This window comes from Harpegnathos saltator, unplaced genomic scaffold (genome assembly GCF_003227715.2).
Source record: "Harpegnathos saltator strain DR-91 unplaced genomic scaffold, Hsal_v8.6 scaffold275, whole genome shotgun sequence".
Taxonomy (NCBI): Eukaryota; Metazoa; Arthropoda; class Insecta; order Hymenoptera; family Formicidae; genus Harpegnathos; species Harpegnathos saltator.
This window is the reverse complement of record NW_020230067.1, coordinates 658,967-675,921: the sequence shown is the minus strand read 5'-3', so window position 1 is coordinate 675,921 and position 16,955 is coordinate 658,967. Positions and strand designations below refer to the sequence as shown.

Genomic DNA, 16,955 nt, shown 5'->3' with positions numbered 1-16,955 from the left:
TTGATTCGCGCGTCAAATACACACGCATGGCACTTGACACGCTCGCTCGAGAGAAATCTCAAAACTGCTCCCGCTCATTCCCGCGATGAAGAAGACAGTCGTCGCGTGAGTTCTCCGGATTCGCCTTGACGTGCGACTTAATTAACACGGCCGTCGCGCGTTGGATTCGCGCTGGTGTTGGGCGCCAAGCGCCCAAAGTCCAACCGCGGGACGCGATCACATTTTCGGACGAATGAAAATCACAATTGCTCGCACTCGCGGGTGTAACATCCTTGCGACAGACATTAAATTTATCGTTTAAGATTAGATCCCAACGGGAACGCTCGTCGCTCGCTTGCCCCGTTTGACCCCGGCCCCGACTTTGTCGACCAATCGTGACAGATTGTCAGTGTCGGGACGATGGCTACCGGCGGCAGACCCGTCGCACTTACTCACCTTAATACTCGTCACGACACACTTGTGATGTGCGACACAGCACGAAGGAGAAACGGCTCCGTGTACGTACAACGCAGCAACAAGTGGAGTATGCAGAGTGAAAAAGATGGTTAGAAATTCGTTCGACATGCAAGCGACGGAAGTGACTTCGACGGTTAATTGCGACGCGAAAGGCCGCGCGCATCTCACGATATTCCGCGAGCGCCGCGAGCGCCGCGGCGCGGCGCGGCGCGGCGCGGCGATTTCGCACAAGGACGAAAAAGACGAGATAGGTCTCTTAGTGTGTTCCACCGTTCCGGCACTGACAGCTAGTCGCACGAGTCGATGTAGTAGTAGTGTACAGTTATCTCTCTGGAGCACACTATCCTAAATAATTACGACGAGTATCGCGACACTCGCGTGAGTTCTCGTCGAATGACGCCGCGCGGATACATAAGTACGTATCGTGATCGGACGAACGGAACTCCGCGTCGCGGAGACACGTCCTCGCGGGGGCACGTGAGTCTCTCTCTCTCTCTCTCTCTCTCTCTCTCTCTCTCTCTCTCTCTCTCTCTCTCTCTCTCTCTCCTCTCTCTCTCTCTCTCTCTCTCTCTCTCTCTCTCTCTCTCTCTCTCTCTCTCTCTCTCTCTCTCTCTCTCTCTCTCTCTCTCTCGTGAACGATGTCACTTTAAAGTCTAATCGTATGCGCGCGTTCGTAGGAGCTACCGTAGAAAAATACTGCCTCTCTCTTTCTCTGTCTCCTCTCGTTCCTGTAACGCGAACTACGCTACGCCCGCGAACGCCCTCAGCAACTGACGAAAGCGATCTAGCTCATTAGACATTACGATTTAATTGGACTATTAATCGCGCGTCGTGCGAGATACGTCGGTCGACATGCACGAAAGTTTCGCCTCCGGATGAGAAGTGAATATCAACGGCTCGTTGGAACGGCGAACATTTCGGCGCAACCAACGCGCTATATACTATATTATATATATATTAATTATTAATATATATATATATATTACTATATTATATATCGTTATATTACTCAAGGTCGAACGTGTGTGAGACATTTATGATTCCCATTCTCATTCGACTTTGATGTTATCGTTAATATTAAATATCTCTTGAATATGCGTGTAAGTCGTATGTGTGTGTGTGTGTGTGTGTGTACATAATATATGTATATATATATATATATATGTATATATAGTACTTAATATCAATTGCATTGGCAGGACATTGCACGAATGCGTTAGTTGCAGCCGCGAAAACTCGCGCCTGAATTAGCTCGAAAGATCAGTTCCGCGCAGTGAAACCGGAACCGCGACACCGGGGAGCACAAGCTGGAGGTCTCCGCGAGAGATCCTTGTCGTTTTCGGACGCGGTTTAAGCGGTGAACACACGCATCAGGATCTTCCTACTACTATATGTATATCGGGCCTCGCCGCGCGACGATTGCTACATGAAGAAAGCCCCAGTTGAAGACACATTCTTTGCACCTAGATAGATTGGCACGCGTGGAGACGGGCGGTCGTAAAAATATAGTACGAAATACGCGGTGAAGAGATTGCGAGATTACTGCTAATCTGTAGCTCCACTAATGTTAAAAGGACTAGATTGAAGGATATCCTGCGCGGGAGGAGAGTGCGAGTAAAATTCGAGGATAAAATCGCCCTGCTCGAACGGTCCGTCTCGCGCGCGCGCGCGCGCGCATGCGCGCGCCTTCACGACGCGGAATATCACGCGCTCGAACGCGTTCAAGCGCGAGTCACCGTCGGTATATCACGGCCGCGAATAGGCGAGCGAAATGGCCCGGGAAGCACCGATCTAAATTAACATACGTCTTTTGTCCGCGTTACTTCGCAGGTAAATTTAACTCGGCTCGCAAATCGAGTTTTATTCCCGGATACGGAGGAACGCGCGCGCGCGCGCGCGTCGGACTCTCGCGGAGCATTCGCGCTCGACACAACGTAATTATCGTCACAAAAGTGACGTGACGCAATCACCCAATCGCTGAATAATGAAATACGAGGCACTGCTAATCGAGTCCGATGGTTTAGCTTTCACTCCCCTTCCTCAATTCGTTCTCTCTCGAGTCGCTACGGTTCTGCGGGGTGTCACTCCGCCATGGAGTGACACCCGCCGCTTTTTTAAGGAGCCGACGGCTGCTTAGCTGATCTTGATGTCCCACTGGCGACGATGAATATGATACACGTAGATTGTTTATACCTGGCGAGCTCTTAGGAGCGAAATTACACTAATTGAACTAATTGAACTGTCGGTGAAACATGCCGGACGGCCGAGGGAGACAGGGGCGGACTAGGCGTTATCCTTCAGCAAACGCACCAAAGGATTCAGTTTACCTTCCTCCGAATTTCTGTACTGCTCCAGCAACTGCACAATTTGCAAATTCATTCGTTGATTTCATCGATCGCAGAGTGCGAAACGGCTGGTGGGCGGGAGGAGAGCGTGTCGATAGTGTAATCATTAAAAAAGGGAACGTTCTAAGAGAGTTATTGAAAAGTTGGAGAGCCTTGAGTATATTACAGTGAGGATTAATTTAATTTCTGCGCCGAGTTAAAATAAGCTTTCTCACAGAGAAGATTCGGGATTTCGAGAAATGGCGTAGTCAGTTTTGAACGTTGCAACAAACGTCACTTACCTCGTACGATAATTCACAAGACAATATCGCCATCGCTTCGGGATTCTGATGCGTGGCGGCTAAAAGCGCCGGGGTTGTGTACGGTATCAGTCTGGGGTCTCCGTAGAAAGGGAACGGTAGAGTACACAACTGCTGCAGAACGCTAGGACCCGCGCCGGCCGACTGGAGAACCAGCTGAAACAGATTTCCGCGACGCACGTCGTTCTGTTATTTTTGCGTGTAATTGTCTCTCTCTCTCTCTCTCTCTCTCTCTCTCTCTCTCTCTCTCTCTCTCTCTCTCTCTCTCTCTCTCTCTCTCTCTCGGACGGTAGCTCTATAAAATCCACCGCCGCGACGTCGACGAAGAAGAGGTGGCTGGAAATGATGAGGAAATTAATTAACGCGGTAGAAAAAGACGACGATCGAAATGAATTACCGTGATTCTACCGCTGACTTTCTCCGCTCTTACCCACCTTTGTCGATTCCTCTAAATGCAAAAATAATCAAGTCCGTTGGATGTGTGCGCGAAGTATTAACTCCCTAGATGTTACCATTTTTTCCTCGCGATCTCGCCTTCGCGACCTCTCTTCGCGCGAACAAGCGAGGCACCCGCTTGTCCTGCCCGCGCGTTTCGTCGGCGCGGTCTTTCACGGAGGCAAGACCGGTGTGCCGGACGAAGATTCTCTTGTAATCACAAATTACCCGCATGATACCCACGAGAACGGAGTCTCTCGATCGTTATGCGCGACCAAGACGGTTAATTAAGAGCCGGCTGGATAAATTTTCTTAACAGAGCGTGAGAACCTGGACGCGACCCAGGTGTCACGGAAGCAAGAGAGTCCTTGGCGCAAGAAGACGTCGCCGGACATCTGCGTGTAGCGCGACAAGTGCCACCGCGCGATGGCACAGGACGTTGTAATCCCCGTACACCTGCAGAAAACTCTCGCAGGAAATGCCCACATTACACATCCTCGTTCCCTCGGCCCGTATTGCGTCCGTGGCTGTGTGTACGCGTCGTGCGTGTGCCGGAGGATCGGCTCATCCGTTGTGGTTACCGTAACCGTAACCGCGCGCAGTAACAGCGCAGTAACGCAATTCGGTAGGGCGCGTAATTCGATGACTGATTCGCGACGCTATCGGGGAGAGAGATAGACAGAGAGACAGAGAGACAGAGAGAGACAGAGAGACAGAGAGACAGAGAGAGAGAGAGAGACAGAGAGAGAGAGAGAGAGAGAGAGAGAGGGGAGAGGGGAGAAAAGGAAGGAGGAGAGCGCGAGGTCCTTTTATCGAGAGAAAAAGAAGGCTTTTATCGCGGAAACTGCCGGGAAGGTAGCCTTATCGATCCACGTGGAGAGTCGCTCGACACGTTTCGAGTTATGGCCGAGGCACGAGGGCTTTCCCTCCGCAGCTTCCACGTTCCCAATCTTCGGCGAACGTACACGCGAGCAGCTTGCCGAATATGCAGAGAAGTGAGAGCGACGATGTGAGGGGGGAAGTGAGGGAACATCACACAGGAGCGCGGAAAGCGATCTTCGACGCGTTGTGTGCAGCGTCCGTTTCGTTTCGTACACCTTTTTGACTTTTCGTGACACCAGCGAGAACGTGACGCCGGTCGGCGACGAGCGTGTCACACGATTAACGCGGCCGAGCGGCACGCGCCGCTCCACGGTTCCAAGGGGGTAAACGCCGGTCCCGAGATTAAAATAAATAAGAGAAGGACGGTTAACATGTCATACGCATTGGCACCACCGCAAAGGGAGGGAAAAAAGGAGCCACTTCTCGAATTTGGTTACGAGTCTCGGCAAGAAACGAACATAGACGTGTTTATGAACATGTTTATGAGCGGGGAAGATGGAAGCCGTCGTAGCCGGCGCCGATAACCTTAGCTACTGCAGATGCTCGTGGAAGCTTAAAAGCGTCCCGTCGTTTCACCCTCTCCTTCTCCATCTCGCTCTCTCCTCCGAACAGTTCCCCCCTCTCTTAATCTCTTTCTCTTTCTCTCTTTCTCTTCGCCTCTTCCGTAGACGATTTTCCCGAGCTACTCTCCTCGCAGAGGGACGCAGAGGGTAGGCTCGTTTTTTAGAGAGAGAGAGAGAGAGAGAAAGCGGCTCCTTAAAAAAGCGCTGAAAGACGAATGCGCGACGTTGGTGGTGCACTCAGCGTTACATCCCGATTCACGCGTCCGCGAGATCGACGCGTCCGCGGGTGCAGGATCGGTCTTAGCTTCAAACCCCAAACCGACTTTCGTCGTTTCCGCGTGCGAGAAGAAAGGGATCCTCCGATCGAATTATTATTAATGCAGTAAAAACCTCCGATCAAAGAGCACCCACATAAGAATCTTTGTCTCCCAGAGAATTTTAATCAACCCATTAGAGATCATAATTATTTCACAAACGCATCCAATTAAAGGATCGGCTTATTTATTCTCAAAAGTTCTCTGATTAGTGATTCAAACTATTTTGACTAAAGACACCTGGGAAGACTGAGTGTTGCGGGAATTAGAGTTGCGCTGAGAGGACACATAAAAATAAAGTCACGCATTAACCGAGCGATTTTGTTCTCGATGAAAACGTGCCATAAGTGAGATTATCGCTGACCGTTACGCAATAGATCATTCTCCCGACTAGCCTTTTAATTAATTTTTCTCAACGAACCATATTCCGCTTTGTATTGTATTTACCAACTAAAACGCAAACGTGCCGATTGTCACAAGCGATAGTTTTGCAGTCGAGCGTTCCCGAGTGTCTCTCCCGTTATTCATCTCTCGATGCCGGGGATGTTATTATTTCTACGAGTATCCACTTCAATCGTCGCGCTTCATTTATCGATTCATACTTCGTCTCTCGAGATCACTCGCGATACATATCTCACAACACTCAGTCGTCTATCCTCCCCGTATCTCTCGCGCTCTCTCGTTACTTAATTATTTATTCGAATTTTCCACGCGGCCCCGCGAATCGATGGACCGGCACTGCACGGAAGAGTGCGCGCTCGCGCTCGCGCGCGTGCACGCGTCGTCGTGAAACGTATGGAACGGAACGCCGTAAATATATCTTAACGGCGTTCGGCCGTATATTGATGGGAGGTCCGCTGAGTGTGTTGTGTCTAACAGCTTCTTCCTCCTTCTCGCCGGTAATGCGCGCTGTACGCGCCATTCAGCGCATTCATTTCACCGGACGGTATTTCAGCGGACGTACCGGGTGACTCGAGATTACCGGGGGAAAACCGCCACTCGAAGATCTCGAGATCTGCGACATTGCCGCTCTGTCTCTGTGTACGGCCTAACGAGGCGAGGAAATATCCTCGGCATAAATATACGATAAATGCGCGAACAAGGAAGAAAGTTCGAAACGCAGTCGAGATCTCTTCGTGGGTGGTCAAAGCGTATGAAATTCGTGAGAAGTATTCAAAACAAAGACTTTGGGGAATTGGGAAAGGTTCCTGCGCGACCTTCCTTCAACGTTTTTGTCAGCACTGCTGAGGAACAAAGAACGATTTTCAAAGAAATATTCATGGAGAAAATTTTGAAATTTTTGCGGAAAAATAATTCTCAAGAGAACACACAATGGAAAATGTTTCTCTGCAATTTGAACGTGACTTGAAAGAAATTACAAGCAACTTCGGCAAGTTAAGTAAAGAGTGACGCCACAAATCGCCTGTTTCGCCACCCTTGAAGTCAGACTTGGTGCTAAACGATAGTTATATATCATAGACATTGATCCGCTGAAAGTTTCAGATTGAGCCCACTCTTTATCTTCAAGATATAAGGAATCAAAGTTCGCATTGTGCATCAACGGTTTTGAGCCATTTATGCCAGTTGGCAGTTCCCTTAATCAGTTGTTTGCTCAGGCATGGACAGAGACGGGATAAAACTTTGGCTGTTTATTGATTGTCTTTTTGTTGCCTTTTTATAACATTAGCAATCTTCGGTTTGTATGGTACCTTGTTAACATGTGATTTCCTCTGTTGTACGAGATGGCGCTATTATTTCTTGCTGAAAATCATTTCTGCAATAAATTGTTTGAACAATTCAGTTACGAATAGATTATTTTAACAATATTTTCTCGCCAATAATTATCATTCTCGGTTACATCGTACATCCCGTAGTCACTTTCATGCAATCCACTCTGGGCTACCTATGAGAATTAACGGATTGAGAGAGTGTGACCCACACACGTGTATACGTATATATGTAAGATCTTATTCTTCATGACATATATCATGATCTTATTTTTTGCATATAGATCTTATTGAAGCAGTGAATAAGGCATTTGATGCACAATGCGAATTTTGAACCCTCATATCTTGAAGATAAAGAGTGGGCTCAATCTAAAACTTTCAGAGGATCAATATCTTATATAGGATGTCTTAAAAATACCGGAACCCCCGAATAACTTTGCAGGATAACTTTGCAAGTTTTCATGAAAAACTTTAAATACAAAAATTGTAGAAAATCGAGTAACAGACTTGATGGTGACCTTGAATTTGGAAACCTTGGCCATGACCTTCAAGGTCATTTGAAGGTCAACTTGTTTTTTAAATGGGAATCCTTATTTTTTATTACACTGTTTTTTTTCTACCAATTAATTTAAACAACTTTTGTCTAAAACATTTTTTTATTTGCCTAATATTTTTTGACATATTTGAGGAAAACTTGATAACTTTTTCAATATTTAATTTACGATATCTCGCTAACTATTGGTCGGAAGAAAAAGTGGTATTAGACTTTCTTGCTTTATTAAGTCTCAAGAATATATTGTTACAATAGTGCCCTGATTTTTGTTAATTTGATGATTTTGAAATTTCCGAAAGTCAGTAAGTCGATTTTCTATTATATCTATATCTATATAACTTTTATATTTAAAGTTTTTCATGAAAACTTGATCCTGCAAAGTTATCCGAGGTTCCAGTATTTTTCCAGACACCCTGTATGTAGCTGTCGTTTAGCACCAAATTCAAGTCGGATTTCAAGGGTGGCGAAACAGGCAATTTTTGGCCTATTTTTGGCGTCACTCTTTGGAGAGTAAATCTGCTGAATCCGCTAGGAAAGCGCACGGAACCCTTCCGAATTTCGAGATCTTCGCTCGCGTCAGACAGTGCGTTACCTGATTGTCCGTGTTGTTAACGGCGAAATAGCCGAGCACCATGAACAGCTCCGAGAGGATGTATATACCGCTCGTATCCGGCATCGATCCCACTTCCGATTTGTCCGATAAAGAATCGCGTGACAGCCGCGTTACCAGGTGGCTGGCTATGAAGCGCCACTGTAAGCTCGTACCTTCGACACCCAGGAAGTTCTGCGAACAAAATATCCCGCGCGAAGCGGCCGTCATCTCTCGCATTTTGTCGCAAAAGAAAAAAGATACATGAACGAGTAAGAATAATAAAACGGCACGTTGAGAATCGCATCTATAAGTAGCCAAACGGCCGTAATAAATAAATCTCTAATAAAGCGAGATCGATCAGTCGATCGTTTCTCTCTCCTTCCGCGATAGCGAATCGGGAAGCTTCTTGTAATGCAGCAGCTTATACGCGCGGATCCGACACGGAGTAACATACTTAGCAGCGCTTAATGAAGCTAGAGAAGAGGGAGGGGGGGAGGAGGAGGAGGAGGAGGAGGAGGAGGAGGAGGAAAGAGAGAGAGAGTATCGATATAATTCCGGTGCTCTCCTTGACCTTAAATTAGCGATTCCCCTTGGAGACGGAGCTCCGAGCCCGTTGAAATCTAAGACGGGCTTTATCGGGTTCGTAAGGATGAAGTGGCTGCGCGAATATCGGCCGACAGGCCGGCCAGGCTGGCTTTGTCATCGCGAAACCGCATCGCCAAGAGCGCCCAAAGAGAATGGATAATAACCGTTGGTTTTTCGGCAAATGCGCACGCCGCTCGTCCCGGGGCTCGTCCGGGCCCCGGGATAATCGACGGTAGCTCCCGTGGGACTCTCTCCCGGCGCGCACCCTCCCGCCGGGACGCGCGGCATGGCCCGGATGGTTTTTGCGAAGGGCGAAGGGGGCGCGAGACGCCGCTTCGATTCAATTCGCGGTCGGCGCACCGCCGAGGACTTCACGGGAGGCCCATTCGCGTCTTGACAGGCGAACCCCCGCGATACATGATATCTCCATCACGCGGGACGCCCTACGCCCTATGCCAACGATAAGCCACATTGTTGGCGGCAACAAGCGGCATCGTTGTCATTTGGAGAGGCGGCGCTCGGGGGCCGAATCTCGAAGACCGTCGCGAATTAAAGAGTAATGGAGCTCACGGTGATGTCTAATGGATGCGCCTTCTGCTCTCTCGCAGCTTGCTTATATCCCCGCGATCACGCGCGCGATTGTTGTTGATTAACCATGCTGAGCATGCTGATCGATTGAGAAATTGATTGGTTTGCTTAAATAATCAGAATTGGCACTGAGCACAAGTCGTGATTACATGCATATAATGATTGTTTCAATCGATTAGTTCGATTTCATTGATTTACAAAGTAATTTCGTCAATCGATTAAATTATTCGTAATTATATATATATAATGTAAGAAGATTGACTTATTTTGAATGCTGACTTGCCGGTGATTTGAGTCGACTAGATTAGTCGAATTCTCCTCGAGTGACATTCCGCTCGACAAGAGCCCTTGATGGTCGAGTCATTCGAATTTTTCACTCATGTGAATTCTCCTTTCTGAATCGTCGAGTGATTATTTTCACTCGGGATCAAAGATTGAATCTGTCATATTCCATCATCGTGAGAACAAATTTATTCCAATTGATTGAAATATTCACTCGCTTCAAATTATAAGAATCCACTCTCTCTCTCCAAGTTTGAACAAAATATTCGTTCTTGCGATACCGCGAATGCAATATTTTACATTGCTGCTTCGAGTGAACGTTCACTCGATTAGAGAGAAACTTGGCGCCGAGAAATTTAGGATGTATAAAGCATAATTGATTGTATTTGAAAAATCGACCGTAAAAACTTTTACCAGGAGCTGATAGCTGTCAGATAGTTATAACGAAGTAAGTACAGGTCTTAGCGTTTGAGAGTAAGTTTGTCGTCTAAAGTCGCGCCGATTAATTAATTTCCCAAGTATATACTAGCACTTTGATTACGTATTCGTCGTCGCTCTCGGCATTCAAACGGCATTAATGGTTCTCCTATCCAGTTCGCTATGTTTAAGACGACCGTTTACCGCTAAATACGTATGACTCGAGCGTAACGGTTATTCGATTGTGCACAACCAACTCGAACGATTGTGAAAATTAAACTTTCACTCGCTCCGTGCCGGCGCGTTGCAACTCTTCGAAAATTAATACACCGAATTGTCCATCCGCACGTAACCTGGGAAATTCAATGTTTATTTTAATAATTACGAAACGTCGCGCGACGTAACCTAGACCTGGATTGGAGTAACCCGTGAACTATCAAGATCAATTGTTTCAGAGCTTATTACATCACGCGGTTCATCGAATATCAAAACAACCGAAATAAATCTGTTTTGTATCAACTTGTTGCAGTCGTGACGGTCATCGATGATGACTGCAAATTAAAATTAAGTAAGAAATATGACCGGAAATTCCATTTCCTCGCCTCGCCTGGAACTCGCGAAGAATCGCCTTATCACTGTGATTAATCGGAAAAAATCTTTTTTTGTTCCCGACGTGACCAGCGCACGTGGCAGTTTCATTGAGAGCAGTTCCGGTGGGTGCGGAGGATCCGATTAGGACCGAGCGGTTCGGCTCGAAGATAGGTTTTACGGACTCGCTACACTGCTTCCTCCCTTAACCCTTTCCTCTCGAAAATCCTGATGTAAAAATTAGAATGACTCGAATTATCACCACAGGGGGAAAGGGGGAGAGAGAAAGAAAAAGTTGATCCACTAGTGCGCTTGTTCGTTAAACCGAATCTCGGAATTTAACGTCATCGTTTCTGTTTTTTATTCCAGATCCTGCAGCAGAATGCGGCCGGCTCCGAGTTGGAGGCGGTTCGATGATTTGCAAGCAAAAGAAAGCAATACGAAAATTTGAAGGTAATCTTTCGTAAAATTTAGAACCAATGCGATTTATTTTGCTTGGAGATTTTTGCATGAATACATGCAACGTATGTGTGTCGTCAAACGAAACGCTAATCGAATCAATTAAATAATTTTTCCAAATATTTGCATCGCTTAGTAAACATCTGAGAAATTGGATATTTCATCTCCAATGTTTCATTTGATCTTTTATTAAATATATACTATCTAGGCGAATACGACATCTTACCTATTCGCATTGATACTCGAATTTTTATACTCGTTTCAAGCTGTAGGATCGCTTGGTAGAATTAATATTTATTTAGTGTAGCCCTCAAATTTTTTCAAACGGTATATTATAACGGTATTGCGCATTAGAATTGCGCTGCTGCGCGTGAAGCGTGGCTATTACTTCGCTCGCGCCGACAGACTTTACAAAAGTCACGATCGTTAATTCCTTGGATTTCTTACACGTAGATTTACGCCGTGATTACGTTTCGCAAGCAAAGGATCTCGTGGAGTTAAATTCGTCGAAAGATCAAAGTCAGAGGTAGAGTATCACGGAACGATTAAACACATCTAGTAATTATTTTGCTTTCTTTCTACCTCGAGAACGCGTTGTGAGAGGGAATTCGCGCGTGTCGTGGTTTTTATGTTGCAATCTTCATGTGTAGACCGTAATCGTTTACGAAAACGATTAAGTGAGTAGATAAAATAAACTTCATTTTACGTCACGATTAATAGGAAAAAATTCAAACAGTCAGTCAGGAATGTATTTTCGCATACGCGTTCGTAGATTTTTTGTGGACGTCTGAATCTCCAGTTTCCGTTTTTTCACACTTATGAGAGGGGAAATTAAAGTGAACCCGGGAAATTAAACTGAAAAAAAAAGTATTACGTAAGTAAACCTCGCAAAAGTACTCGCGAAGTAGTGCCCGCAAAAATATTGAAGAGTTACATCTTAGCTCAAGAATTGCATGCGTGAGAGAAGTTCACGCCGCTACTGACCATTTTGCATTTTGATTGATTTGGTTTCGTGATTGGTGGACGCGATCGGTTCTCGCGATTCGCGAAATATTCTTCAATATATTCTTCAAGCGTGAGAGTGAGAACCAAACATGCGATAGATAGAACGCTCAAGCGAGTTCGCGAGTTCAGATTTCGTTGTTCGTTGTCGTCGATCTCGTGCGCTCCGTCTCGAGACAAAATGAAGAATCTCCAATTAACTACAAGCAAAGCTCACGAAAATAACAAATCAAAATAAATTAAAAATTAGGCAAGTCAGAGCTAACGCCGGTGAAAAGGCGCAAATAATAATAATACTAACAATACTAATAATAACGCCGATGAACACGCGAAATTATAAACTGTTTATTGAAAAAATTACATACGTTTCGGTCTTATATTTGGACTCCTCAGTGTAACCCAATACCATAATACAAAAGAATGTGAAAAATAATCGTAAAGTAATAACAATGTCTATGGAAAGCGATAGATCTGGATGTAAAGATTCAAACAAAGCACTTGGTATTGAGCGTTACGAGAATATACTGCATTATTGTATCTTGGTCGGATGTTGACGCTTGGCTTAGAAGTGTGACTTTTTGCTAATTTTCACACGTGTTTGTTTGAGCCTTTCCAGATCTATCGCTTCCCAAAAACATTGTTATTATTTTGCGACATTTTTCACATTCTTTTTTATTATGGTATTGGGTTACACTGAGGAGGATCCAAATGTGGGACCGAAACGTATGTAATTTTTTCAATAAACAGTTTGTAATTTCGCGTGTCCATCAGCGTTGTTATTATTGTTAGTATTATTATTACTTGCGCCTTTTCACCGGCGTTAGCTCTGACTTGCCTAATTTTTCATTTATTTTGAAGAATCTTCGTCAATGCCGTCGAAGTATTTGCTAGGCGAATGTTGATCGCGTCGCGTGTGTTAGTGAAGTGTAGCGAAGTGTCATTACAACATGAAACAATGCCAAACTGGTCGCTACTCTGGCTGGACTTTGGCTGAATATCGATGGATTTCAATGCGAAACGGTGAGTGTCAAACTTCCATATTCACGGAATGTCCTAGTGCATACGTAGACGTAAACCGCATTGATTTCCAACGACTGCAGTGAGGGCAATTATATATTGTCTCATTTATGGCTAACCTCGACAATCCAACGCTCGTATCTGACGATTTTCGACTCCGAGCCTCATGATGCATTCTCGAAGCGCGATAGTTTTAAGTCAACCCATATACACAAACCGACAGCGCTTGTTTTAAAAATACACGTTTAAAAATACATTTATCAAAGTAAACACATAATTATAACGCTCAAGCGTGGCCGCTGTGGCTGCACGCTGATGTATCGTATGTGAACTAGGAGACTAGGCATAGACCAAGATCTACTTCCATCGCCGAATATAACTACTGCCCGACGTTGGTTCCACGTTTAAACTGAATCGTAATGATCGTACCAGGTGAGAGAAATTAAACGGGCGTATTTAGCGTGATGTGTCTGAGAGAGTGCGGATGACGAAATTAGAGCGGAACGATGAAATTACGCTGACGGCGCCGCGTCGCAGTTACAAATCAAGCATTAATCGTGCAGATCTGGATTCGCTCGATCTGGCTTCCGGATTGATGTCGTATGCGTGAATTTGTTTCCGATATTTCACGAACAACCCAGTTTCACTTGAGTTCGCGAGAAGGAACGAGCTGAAACTTTTCAGTTTCTTGCGTCCCGGGTCGTTCCTCTCCGCGAACTCAAGTGAACTAGAATGTTCACGAAACATTCACGGGTGCGCCACCGACCCGAGAACCGGATCAAGCATTTCCCACAAGGTGGACGCCTAAAATATCGTACAGTCTGTTCTGTGAGAGTTCTGTGAGAACATCTGAAAATTGGCGATACATATTCTTTTGCTGAACGGAGAGAAAAATACCCAAGAAGTAAGAAATGTTTCTTCGGTGGGTACTAATGATACGTATCTGCTAAAATCTAAATCCTTCTCTTTAGATCGAACGAACAGTTGCTTCCGTGAAAAGTCGCGGTTTTAGGAAAATGTGCACTTTCTCATTTGTAGAAAATGTTTCCTCGGCGTGAAAGTACATTAACAAATATGTTATTATAAGGTCTAATAGTTAATTCCTTCCGATTTCCGACATTTTTCATCATTTATCTAAAAATCAATAGAACAAGATTAATCAATGAAACGTTCTCCGTTGTTATCGGATAATCTTATGCTATTTATTGGACTGTTGCTGAATCCCATCACAATAGAAACTTGGTGGCTTTGAGTATGGCTATAAAGTAATCGATGAAATTTCATAGGTCGTCAACTGTCAAAAAATGTGTATCAGACAGTGCGTATTGGAGAACGTCGTTTGGTGTTACACCGCGTGTAGGACATCTTCCCAGCTTAAGTATAGGATGATTTCCTTTATGGCTTCTGCTGTACGCGATTTGCATTGTCGTGCAACAAGATGACTTTATTACGGCTACTTTGTCCAACCTAAATAATCTTTTTTCTCAATTGCATCGCTCAAACATATCAATCGCTCTTCGGTAAGTCTCTGCTTTAATAGTTTTATCCGGTTCCAAGAGCTCAGAGTACAGCATACTCTTCTGGTCCCATCATATATAGAGAGGACTCTTTTCCCGAAATATTTGGGTTTTACTATCGACGTTGTCGGTTGACCAGGGTGTAATCCATGATTTTTTGTTTAGGATTTTCATATATAATCTAATCTTTATAATCTTTCGTCATCACTTACGATTTTGTATAAAAAATCTTCTCTTGCTGTCTGGCGAGCAAAGTGATGCATGTGGTCAATCGACGATTTTTGTTATTAATGGTTAGCTCGTGTGGAATCCACTTCTCTTCTTTCTGTCTTCTTTCCCTCTCCTTTCTTTCTCCCTTTCCCACATAATGCGACGTAAACAATCAATATAAATAACTTTCTGGCTTATTCCAGCTTTTCCGCCAGTTCTTGTTGTGTTTGTACCGTATTTTCGTTCAGTCGATTTTGCAACTCCTCGTCTTCAAATAGTTTGGCTGACCGAGGCGTGGTTGGTCGTGAAGATCACCACTTCGAAAATTACCACTTCGAAAACGTTCAAACCACTTTCGGCTGCTTTAGAAGCGCTTTTGTTCAAATGAAATGCAAAGTGCATCGCGTATCAAATATGCTCTTTGTAGCCACCGTGAACATTAGTGATTATTTGAGGCTACGTGCGTCAAACGGCAAACCATGTGTCGATTTCGAAAAGTTAAATATCAACACTTTAAAACCGCAAAAAGACGGGAGGATATTTCAATTTCAAATTTTGCTCTAAGCTATGTAAATTTCATCGGAAAGAATTAGCTACTAGACCTAATATTACTGTTAGAGCAAGTTCTTCTTTATAGACCACTAGGTACGAGTCTCGGGTCCGTACACTACGCAGCGCCACCTCCGGCACCCAAGTAACAGAGCCTGTTGTCTCCCTTCTAATCATCTTACCGCCACGGCGGGCGCGTTGCGAAGTCTATGGACCAGAGCACAGACTTCTGCATAACGCATAATACACAACGCACAAGAGAATAAACCAATTAGTTTTCTCTTCATTTCCCTCCTCAGGACAGAAATGAAGAACTCTGATTGGTTGGTTCTCTTATGCGTTGTGTATTATGCGTTATGCAGAAGTCTGTGCTCTGGCCCTTAAGCGGGAAGTAGGGCCAGAGCACAGACTTCTGCATAACACATAATGCACAACGCATAAGAGAATCAACCAATCAGAGTTCTTCATTTCTGTCCTGAGGAGGGAAATGAAGAAAAAACTAATTGGTTTATTCTCTTATGTGTTATGTATTATGTGTTATGCAAAAGCCTGTGCTCTTGCCCTGTGTCTGCCTGTCTCCTTCGCGAGCGATACAGCGAGCTGCGGCCTGCATTATACAATAAATTTATCTCTTGTTCTTCTACTTGTGTCAGGGGGATTCACCTGTTCATTTGCACCCTCACCCCTAACAATTGCACCTATCGAGCAAACATTTGTTTGTTTTCCCGCCCGACCTTTCTCTTCACGGTGTACGTCTGTGCAGAGTCCAAGCGACAAACTTACCTGCAGCGTCCGAAGATCGAGCTCCGCGATCGACTTGAGTAGCTTGAGACCGCGACTGGCAAGGGTGCGCACGACGGTCGTGAGGGTCTGATTGGGCGTCGGCGAGGCTCCTTTCTGATTCTGCGGCGTCAACGCGACCGCCGCGTATAGTGCGCCGATCGCACCTGAGGCCTCGGTCGTCGACAAGGTCGACAACAAATGCGCCTCGGAGCTTGTTTGCTCCACGTTGCCGCCGCCCTCGCCGTGTATGCTGACGTTATCTTGATCGACGGACCTCTTCAGATGACCGCAGATACGCGCGAGAAGATCGAATGACGATACAAGCAACGGCGACTCGTGCTCCTGATCCAGAAAGAAATCCGTCTCGATCAAGGCCTGACTGTGACGCGACACGCGATCCACCAGGCTGCCGGCTACTAGATAGCTGAGGGGAAAGAAAAACTTGACGTTATTCCCGTGAAACTGAGCGGAGGAAGGGAGTGCGAGAATAACACGCCCTCCTCCGCTTGCTCGCGACGTTTTCGATGTCAATGAGACAAGGTAAATCCGAAAATACATCTCACACAAAACGCGGGATTTATAGATTCCCTTTCTCGGCTCTCCTTCGCTGCGCCCATCTTGAAGAATGATAAAAGGAATGAGCAACGGAGAGGAGGTTGCTCTGTGAGAGAACAGAACGAGAGAGACAGTCAAAGGGTGGAATATAAAGGGTGGCGGTGCGATGACTCGCGGTGCACTCGCGAGTTATCGAAAAAACGCGGAGAGGCTTATGCCAAACGGGGAAACATTTCG

At 45.5% G+C, this 16,955-nt stretch overlaps 1 protein-coding gene across 4 annotated transcripts in view; it reads right to left on the bottom strand.

Moving 5' to 3' along the window:
• Positions 1 to 1,792: 1,792 nt before the first annotated feature.
• Positions 1,793 to 16,955, bottom strand: part of ssp3 (short spindle 3) — a 52,648-nt gene continuing 37,485 nt past the window's right edge. For all 4 annotated transcript variants that reach the window (XM_019840485.2, XM_011137780.3, XM_011137782.3 and 1 more), the window contains 4 exons: positions 16,164 to 16,587; positions 8,167 to 8,358; positions 3,083 to 3,256; positions 1,793 to 2,814 (listed from right to left, as the gene is read on the bottom strand). In XM_019840485.2, coding sequence (XP_019696044.2) covers positions 2,740 to 2,814; positions 3,083 to 3,256; positions 8,167 to 8,358; positions 16,164 to 16,587 — 865 coding nt within the window. In that variant the 3' untranslated portion in view covers positions 1,793 to 2,739. The remainder of the gene's footprint in view (positions 2,815 to 3,082; positions 3,257 to 8,166; positions 8,359 to 16,163; positions 16,588 to 16,955) is intronic.